We start from the raw sequence: 10322 nt of genomic DNA, 5'->3' as shown, positions 1-10322 counted from the left end.
ACCCTCCAACCACACGGGATCAATGTGAATTTCACCAGTTTCCTCATTTCCCCTCCCTCCACCTTATCCCAGATACAACTTTCTAACTTGGGACCGCCCTCATGACCTGTCCTACCTGTCCATCTTCCTTCCCACCTATTTGCTCCACCCTCCTCTCTGACAATCACCTTTACGCCCACCTCCATCAACCGATCGCATTCCCAGCTACCTTCTCCCCAGCAACCCCCCACCCCCACTACCCCCAAATCCCACTTATCTCTCCACCCCTTTGGCTCACAAGTCACATTCCTGATATAGCCTTCTGCTCGAAATGTCAATTCTCCTGCTCCGCGGATGCTGCCTGGCCTGCTGGGCTTTTCCAGCAGCGCACACTCAACTCTGGTCTCCAGCATTTGCAGTCCTCACTTACTCCTTTCTCAATATCCTGGCAAGTTACTCTGGGATTCTACGTCAAAAGGGAAATCAATCCACACTGTTGCAGGCAATCAAAACATATATCTAACTCAGATATATATAAAACCAACTCAGCCACCCACTGGGTAATCCACATCTTTGCATGATACTTTTTTAGATCCAAAACTAATATAATTGATAATTTTTGGGCCAGTGTAAAAGTCTCATATGTAACTCATAAAATGAATTTAAAAGTAATTTCTACACTGGACGTTTCCAAAGTATTACCATAGATGCAGCACAATCCCACAAACACAAAAAGATCTGAACATGGAATCACATTAAATTTTAAATACAAGGTCATCAAGTTCAAATAGTTTTATTCAGGATTTTACTCAAGAAAAGTTAGAAAAAGTTGATCACAACTTGGACAGTTGGTGTAGACAAAAATCTGCAATAATTTAGCAGCAATTCACTGAAGTCTTTGGAGAGGAGAGATAGGCGGTGAGTCAGTAGTCAGGTTAGAAAGTAAACAGAATCTCTTTCTGAGGATTAGATTGATGGCAGTAACTCCAAATGAGTTTTGGGGAATAGAATACATCTGTAACTACAGCTCCCCCAGACACTGGCCCAACACCCTCTACACATGCTCCGCACACAGCCACCCCTGCCCCATCCCCTGCTCAGTCTCCAATCCTTTTCCCCCATTGCTGGTCACGATGTGCCCTTCATCTGCCACTGGATGCACTTCCTCATTCGCAGCTCTGCACCTGAACCACCTCCCCCTCATTCCAGTGCTGCACACCCGATCCAACACAACACCTACGAAACCTCTCATCCACCCACCCCTGGACCTGATTTCTCCCACTCACCTCCCAACTGACACTAAACTGGCCCCTTGCCATTCTGCACCCTACCTATTTGGCATCATTGCCCTTTCCACTTGGTATTACCCAACTGGCAGCCTATCTAGTTGGCACCTTATTTACCTGGCACCCTACCCTCGATCCAGCTGGCACCCTCCTCTCCCAGCATCCTAACATCACAGCAGCTGTCAAACTAGCTGGCACTACAAGAGAACTTTCAGAATAAAAGTACATTCTGCATTTCTGAAGGACCCCTAATCCAAATCCCCCCTCAGAAATGCAAAATTCCCTTCTTATGTAAAAACAGATGGGATTTCTACTTGAAATTGACACTCAAACTCCTGCCCACTAACTCTGTCTCTCCACATCTGCTACCTGACCTGCTGAGTGTTGCCTGTTTTTATATAAATATGAACCATGTTAATATGGGGCTGGCATTCAAAACTGGTGTAGAGTAAATGAGATAAAAATGATAAATTCCTTTTTCTGAATAACATTAATGAAGCAGATGGATTTTTATAACAGCCAGCTCCATAGGTACTCTACATATATATCAGCTTGTTGTTGATGTATTTCCCCATTTAGCATTTCAAATTATTATTCAATTGCTTGAAGGCAAGATTTGATTAAATTGTTAAACAAATAAGAATTTGCTTTGATGAGGGTAGGAAGCATAGCGTATACAATGTTTCTCTTCTAATTGCTGATTTGACCAAACAAATCCAACAGCAAAACAATCGTAAATTATGGTAGACCCCTGGAAACAGTCATAGAAAAAAGTGCATCCATTTCATCTCTCGGCCCACTCAAATGGATAGAATGAATCACAAGCTGCAGAAAGTTGTTCAACTGTACAGTCTTTTAAATACATCTGTGCTACTCATTTTCTCTCCTCACATTATCACCTCCTTCACAGGGATTGGCAATGGCCACGTGCTGTTATCACTGTATTAATCCAGAGAGCATGTATGTATTGTTCTGGGGACTGACGTTTGAATCCCACTGTGGCAGAGGGCGGAAGCTGAATTCAGTGCATAAAATCCGGAATTAAAGGTCCAATAGTGACCATGGAGCTGTTGCCAATTTTTGGAAAAAGCTACCTGGTTTCAGGACTGGCCTTTAGGGAAGAAACTGCCATCCTTACCTGGTCTGGCCTACATATGACTCCAGATCCACAGCAATGTGGTTGACTCTCAATTGCCCTCTGAACAGGCCAAGAGACCACCCGACCCAAATGTAATTAAGTAAAAAGGGTCAGTTAGACTCGAAACGTCAGCTCTTTTCTCTCCTTACAGATGCTGCCAGACCTGCTGAGATTTTCCAGCATTTTCTCTTTTGGTTTCAGATTCCAGCACCCGCAGTAATTTGTTTTTACCAAATGCAATTAAGAATGGATTTATATTCCACAGAAAATAAACTAAAAAAAAAGATTGGATAGAAATTTCTTTTTTAACACATTAGGTATATTTAAGTCTGAGGTTAATAGGATTTTGAGTATAAATGCAAGGGATAATGGGAAAAGGCAGAGAAGAAGAATCAATAAAGTTAAACCATGATCTTACTGAACAGTAAGGCAAGTTTGGGGATCATATGACTAATTCTGCTCCCATTTCTTAGGATTTTATTGGTGATTGTGCTTTTAGCTGTCGAGATCCAATATTCTAAATCCATTGCTAAATCTCTCTACCACTTTTTCAACATGTTAGTACACATCTTCAAATAAGGTTTTGGTTCACCTGTCCTAATTCTTCCTGATGTGGCTCACTTGTTATAATTTTATGGATAACAGTCATGTGAAGTTTGTTTGCATGGATTTTTTTGTTAAAGGGAGTATATAAATGCAAGTTTTTATTAAAGTCAATTTTTTTTGTTTTGACAACTGAGCAGAAATGTTAGGGACTGAAACCAGAACTACACTAACAAACATACAGATTTGGACCCCATTCATCAACCTCTCAGGAACAGAACCAGAAATAATATCAGCCCCACAACAAACCAGGACCCATAAATAGCAAGCGGGACAAGTCACCAATGCTTCACTGGAGGTTCAATGATGATGTTACCTAGCAGGTGACGAAATGTCTGAGAACAAATCCACAAGCTCATCGATTAAACCGACAACCTGATCCACAACCTGAGCTACAAAACTTCTCCAAAATCTTGAAGTGAATTGACAGCTATAAAAACACTATTCATACAGGAGCTGTGGATTAACAATTTGTTTTGCTGGATGAATGACAGGGAATGTGATCACAAATAACCACAAAGTTGCATCTGAATGACAACTAGTCAGATTTGGAAACAAACGCCATCAATGACTTAACTGTGTTTGTATGTGACCCAATTCAGTTAATGAGGTATCACTCTGCATTCTGAAAAGAACATGAGATATGTTATTTAAGCTATCCAAATTGTGGGAGGTACTGGTTTGTTAAGCCAATTCTTGGAAACTTTGAGTGTGAGATTACACATTGCTACATTATAAATTGCTTTCACTGCTGCTGTGTCCAATAAATGCTATTCAACAGTTCGCAGAGGTTCAGATGAAGGTATAAAATTCAGATTAACCAATTATATATGAAGTAGGATTTGATATTACACAACAATGTTACACCATGATACGTTACACTACAGAGAACAAGTTTTTTTTAATGACATGGAAAACTTTTCCTGTTAAATTGGATTTTATTTCATTACCATTGATTCTGTTCAGGTTCAACTGAGGTGGTTGCTGTGCTTTACTTCTTGGTATGGAAACAGGAACATAACACTGTTTATTTATTGGTCTAATATTTCAAATGCATCTACATGGCTAAATCATTACCACTTAACATTTAAAAAGTTTTAACTTTACTGAAGCTTTCAAGTGGCTTTTGCAAACATTCCTTCTGCAGTACTATATTACCTGTGGCAAACCTTCATATCTAGTATATTGGTACCATCTGATCCACATGATAATTAGATACTTGAGACACTTGTTGAAGCTCAAAGCTGTCAGTTCGTTTTTCCCCAACTGAATCATGCTTAATTAGTTTTAGAAAGTGGGGGGAAACGGGTTTATGCAATGCTGCCGGCTCTGTCGAATTCAGAGCAACTTCCATTTTTTACGTCCAATATTTGCCTTCATCCACCAACATATGATCTGTATGGCTTACAAAAGCAAACATTGGGCAGAGCAGGGAATGTTTACAGAAAATGTATTCATGCAAATATTTCATTCAAGAGGTTTGCTGCCCATACGCTTCAAGAAAATATTGTCCTACACCTGTCTTTGAATAAATAGTGAAATGTCATTTTTTCTTTCTGAAGTAAACCCCATGAAACTATTATTGTGATTAAATTATATTTTCATACTTAACTACAATTTCATTTTGAGTGCAAGAAAAGAAACCTGAAAAGGATTTCCATTGAAGTTAGCTTGTGCCATGAAACCTCTGCAATCACTCAATTCGGGTTTTTTTCTGCAAAATTACACTGTTTCACTTGTTTATTTTGACAAGCATTACAAATCTGAAACAAGCTTTCAGTAATTTTTTAGTACATGTGCTAAACTCTGCAGCTTCAGCATGATTTAAACAAAATAAAAGATGCACATCCTAAGTATTTATCCTTTTACATCACCTAAGAATGTAAGCCTTTGGTCACATTGAGTTCCATTGGTTGACTTAAATAACTACTCATTGTTTAAATCCTTTGCAACTGAGATCTTCATTGCAAACATCTAAGGTTTACTATCAAAGTCTCTTCAATAACTTAGAATGCTTAGCCAAGTAGGCAAGGCCACCGCCCTGTGGCCAACCACTCCAACTCACCCTCCCACTCCAAGTCCAAACCACTTGAAGACTGGAGGAAGATTGCCTCATCTTCTGCCTTGGGACTCTCCAACGACACGGCATCAGCATTGACTTCAGTAGTTTCCTAATCACCCCTCCCCCCCACCTCATCCCAGATCCAACCTTCCAACTCAGCACCACCTTCTTGAAGTGTCTTACCTGGCCATCTTCCTTCCCATCTATCTGCTCCACCCGACCCTCCAACCTATCACCATCAACCCCCACCTGCATCTACCTACCACTTTCCCAGCTACCTTTCCCAAACCCCACCCACACCCTCCTATTAATCTCTCAGCCCCCTCCCTCCCCACATTCCCGATGAAGGGTTTATGCCCAAAACGTCAGCTCCTGCTCCTTGGATACTGCCTGAACTAATGTTCTGCAGTGCTCATTTTCTCCACGGTCAGAAGGTTGCCACATTCAAACTTTAAGTCTGAATGAATTTCCCGAGTGGAGCAGGCCCATTATCAAATGGTGATATGGACTAAACCATTTGTTTAACTTAGAGGGTGCAACACATGTATACGGGAGACCTGATAAATTGCTAACTCTAAACTGCATCAGAGATGCCTGACTCATTCTTCAGGTGCAGAATAGATTCTGAAATTGGTGTCATTTCTTCCAATTTTACATCTAACAAGCAGTTGAAACAAAGTTAGTGAGGTCAGTGTCTTCTGAAAGGAGGTGAAGGCAGAGAATTGGCAAAATAAATCACCAAGAAAATAAATACCGTAGAAAAGACTATAAGCTACAAGTTAAACTTGAAATCCGACTGGAGCATCACTGCAAAACAGCTTTAGTGGTTAAAAGCTCTGGTATGCGTTTGGACCAACACAGCAAGAAAAAACTGATAAATCTAGTGAGGGTGTTGGAAAAAGAATCCACTCCTTCATTAGGTTAAAAGAGATCTCTGCATTACCCCCCAACCATTCTTCCTGAGAGAGGAAGACAAAGTTATAGTGGGGCGAGATTCTAACTTTAAAATCAAGAAAAAACTTGTTTTTGCAATAATTGCACTGTTTGCGATTTTGGAGGTAAGACAGTATATTGGATGATACAGAATTTGCATTTCTTTCTGGCTGAGTGAATGAGGCAAGCTGCCAAAGTCAATTTTGTAGAATACGATATTAAGGGTATATATACAATGATACTTAAAGGTTCAAACTTCAAAAAGAAACTTGCAAACAGTGGTTCCTGTCGGATTTACTTACTGGTAAATGTCCTTTCTCAGAACAGTCCTTCCAAGGGGGTTATCAGCCTGTGGAGCCATGCACACTGAGCCAACCTTAAGAACCAAAGTATCTTCTTTCATCTGTACAGCTCCTGCATTTCAAATGAGAAAATATACATAACAGAATTGTAAATTTGAATGCAACTCAGCCATACAGAAGCAATGGGCATGTTGTTATGACCTCAATGCTGCATATAAAACAATAAAGTAGCTCTGTCAATTAAGAATCCCATTACTTGATCACATAACACAAAATTAATACTTAACTTTGGGAAATACATATGTTAAAAGTAAGCTGAAGAGCATATTACTGAAAATATAGAGCTGTCCTGCTTATTAGAACATGGAACATAGAACAGCATAGAACAGGAACAGACCCTTCATCACACCATATCTGTGCTGACTATGATGCCATTCTAAACTAATCCCATTTGCTTGCACATATTCTGTATCCATCTATTCTCTACCTCTTCATGTGTCTGTCTAAATGCCTCTTAAATGTTGTTCTCGTATCTGTTTGTACCACCTTCCCTGGCAGCGCATTCCAGGTATCTACTACCCTCTGTGTGAAAAACTTGCTTCGCACATTCCTTCAAACTTTTCACCTCTCACCCTCAACCTATGCCCCTTAGAATTTGACATTTCCACCCTGGGAAAGAGACTTCAATTATTCATCCTATTGACGTCTCTCATAATTTTACATACTTGGATCCGCTTACCCCTTCGTCTTCGATGCTCTTGCAAAAACAACCTAAGTTTATCTAACCTCTGCTTATAAACTACTACACTCTAGTCCAGATAACATCCTGGTAAACCTGCCCATAACCTTCCTGTAGTGTGGCCACCAGAGGTGTGCACAGAGTTCCAAATATGACCTGACCGATATCTTACACAGTTGCAACATGACTTGCCAAATTTTATATTCAATGCCCTGACAGATGAAGGCTTTCTTTACCACCTTATCTACTTGTGTTGTCACTTTCAGGGAGCCATGGACTTGAACCCCAAGATCCCTCTGTATATCAAGGCTCCTAAGGTCTAGCCATTTACAGTACACTTCCCTCTTGACCTCCCAAAATGCATCACCTCACACTTGTCCAGATTAAACTCCATTTGGCATTTCTCACCCAACTTGCTGCTATATCCTTTGATATTCTTCCTCACTATCTATAATCCAATTTTTGTGTCATTTGCAAATTTACTCATCAAACCACCAACATTTTCAATTAAATCATTGATATAAATGACAAACAGAGGTCCCAATACTGATTCTTGTGAAATACCACTAGTCACAGACCTCCATTCAGTAAGGCACCCCTCCACAACTACCTTCTGTCTTCTACAGCCAAGCAAATTTTGTATCCAAATAGCCAATTCACCATAAATTCAAAGGAATTTGATCTTCTGGACCAGCCTACCATGAGGGACCTAGTCAAATGCTTTAGTAAAGTCCATGTAGACAACATCCACCGCCTTACTCTCATCAATCATCTTCATGACTTTCTCAAAAAACTCAAACAGGTTTGTGAGGCAAGTCCTCCCTTGCACAAAGCCATGCTGACTACCCCTAATCAGTCCATTCTTCTCCAAGTGAAAGTAAACTCTGTCCATAAGAATCTTCTCCAATAATTTCCCTTCTCATGACGTAAAGCTCACCAACCTATAATTTACTGGATTATCCCTGTTGCATTCTTGAACAAAAATAAACAATGTGGGGTTGTCTCCAGTCTTCTGGGCCACTGCCTGTGGCTAAAGATGATACAAAGATCGCTGTCATGCCCCAGTATTCTCCTCCCTTGCTTCCTTCAATATCCTGGGATAGATTCCATCAGGCCCTGGTAACTTACCTACCTTAATAGTTTCCAAAATGCCCACACTTCCTCCTCCTTAACATTGACATGCCTTCAAATATCTACAGACCCCTATCTAAACTTACCATCATCTGTCTTTCTCCTTGGTGAATACCAATGTGAAGTACTCATTAAAGACCTCAACCACTTCCTGTGGTTCCACATGTAAATTCTCTCCTCTGTCTTTGACCTACCTTTCCCGAATTATCCTCATGCTCCTAATACATTGAAAAATGCCATGGGATTCTCCTTATACTTACTTGTCAAGGACATTTTGTGACCCCTAGCCCTCATTACTTTTTTTTAAAAAAAAGGTCATTTTCTGCTTGATTTCGGTTTCCTAAAATTTTCCTTTTTCATTTTAAATAAACTTACATTTCTCATTATCCAAGGTTCCCGAATCTTTATAATCCTTATCTTTCATCCTCACAGGAATAAGCAGGTCTTGAACTCTAGTTAGCTGGCTTTCAAATTGCCATCTCCAATCCAATTTTTTCAGTACCTGCCTCATACTGTTGTAATTAGTCTTCCCCCAGTTTAGCACTTTTGCACGAGAACTAGTCTTATCCTATTTCACATCTAGCTTAAAACTTACAGAATTTTGATCACTGTTCCCAAGATGCTCAACCCACTGAAACTTCAATTACCTGGCCAGAATCATTTCCCAATACTTGGTCTCGTATGGTCCCTTCCTTAGGTGGACAGTCTACATATTATTTCAAGGATCTCTCCTGGATATACCTAACAAATTCTGCCTCATTCAAGCCCCAGAAAAATGGGGAATCCCAGTCAATATTGCAGATCGTCGCAAGTTGTAAAACAACATGGTGTGGTTGTTTTACACACCATGTTGTTTTACAACTTGCGACGATCTGCTTACATATCTGGTCGTCCATCTATCACTGGCTATTGAGAGGCCTATAGTATAACCTCATCATAATGAATGCATCTTTCTTATTTCTTGGTTTTACCCATATGGCCTAGGTGGATCAGCCCTCCAAGACATCCTGTCTTACTACAGCTGTGACATTCTCTTTAACCAGTACTACAACTCCTCCATCCGTTTTACATCCCTCTCTGTCACACCTGAAACATCTAAACCCTGGAATGTTGAGCTGCCAGTCTGGCCCTTCTCTCAACCAAGTTTCTGTAACGGCTACCCCATCGCAGTCCCATATACTTATCCAGGCTCTAAGGTTATCTGCCTTATCTGTTATACTCCTTACATTAAAATAAATACACATTAGACGGCTAATCCCACCTTGTTCATTAACATGGTCCTGCCTGTTCTTTCTTCTTTTCTTTCTTAACTTATTCCCTCTCTTCAACACTTCACATGCTGATCCACCGCTCTGGTTCCGACACCCCAGCCACATTACTTTAAACGCTCCTGAGTGGCACCAGCAAACCTCCATGCCAGAATTTTGGTGCCCCTCCAATAGAAGTGTAACCCGTCCTTTCCACATGCCTTGGAAGAGATCCCAATGATCTAGATATTCATATCCCACCCTCCTATACCAGCTCTTTAGCCATGTATTTAACTATGTTATCTTCCTATTTCTCATCTTATTAGCATGACTACTCACTAAACATGGACCCTCCCTGTTGTACAACAGGCCAGTCATGGTGCCACTGATTTGACTGCAGCTGATACTTTCCTCCGAGACATTCTTGACTGTGGCACCAAGGAAGCAACACACCATCTCACCCGCAGCCACAGAAATGTCCCCACCCAACAGTATACAACACGGCATTTCTATTTGAGAGAGAAATGGCCACAGGGGATTCCTGCATTGCCTGCCCACACCTACAAGTTTTCCTAGTGGTCACCCAATCTTTTTCTGTCTGTGTAGCCATTACTTGTACTGTGACCAAGCCACTGCATGTGTTATCCACAACATTCTCAGCCTCACGGATGCTGCACAGTCAGTCTGTCCACAGTTACACTCGCTCCACTTGGCAAACCAGGGGCTGCAACTGAACACCCTTCCCTCATAGCCAATCACCATGAACACTCAAAGTGTCCTTGATTTCTTCTAAGGTCTTATTAAGAAATTTTCAATGCTGCTGAGCTTTATGACTAGCAACATTTAAATAACAAACTATGGTGGATGCAGCAATTTAAGATATGAACGGAATTAGGAGTTGG

At 40.7% G+C, this 10322-nt stretch overlaps 1 protein-coding gene across 6 annotated transcripts in view; it reads right to left on the bottom strand.

Moving 5' to 3' along the window:
- LOC122548836 (vacuolar protein sorting-associated protein 13B-like) overlaps positions 1-10322 on the bottom strand; it is a 968370-nt gene that overhangs the window by 300178 nt on the left and 657870 nt on the right. For all 6 annotated transcript variants that reach the window (XM_043687672.1, XM_043687667.1, XM_043687669.1 and 3 more), the window contains one exon: positions 6304-6415. In XM_043687672.1, coding sequence (XP_043543607.1) covers positions 6304-6415 — 112 coding nt within the window. The remainder of the gene's footprint in view (positions 1-6303; positions 6416-10322) is intronic.

Source organism: Chiloscyllium plagiosum, chromosome 4 (genome assembly GCF_004010195.1).
Source record: "Chiloscyllium plagiosum isolate BGI_BamShark_2017 chromosome 4, ASM401019v2, whole genome shotgun sequence".
Classification (NCBI taxonomy): domain Eukaryota; kingdom Metazoa; phylum Chordata; class Chondrichthyes; order Orectolobiformes; family Hemiscylliidae; genus Chiloscyllium; species Chiloscyllium plagiosum.
The sequence above is the reverse complement of the archived record's forward strand: the minus strand, read 5'-3'. Positions and strand labels throughout refer to the sequence as shown.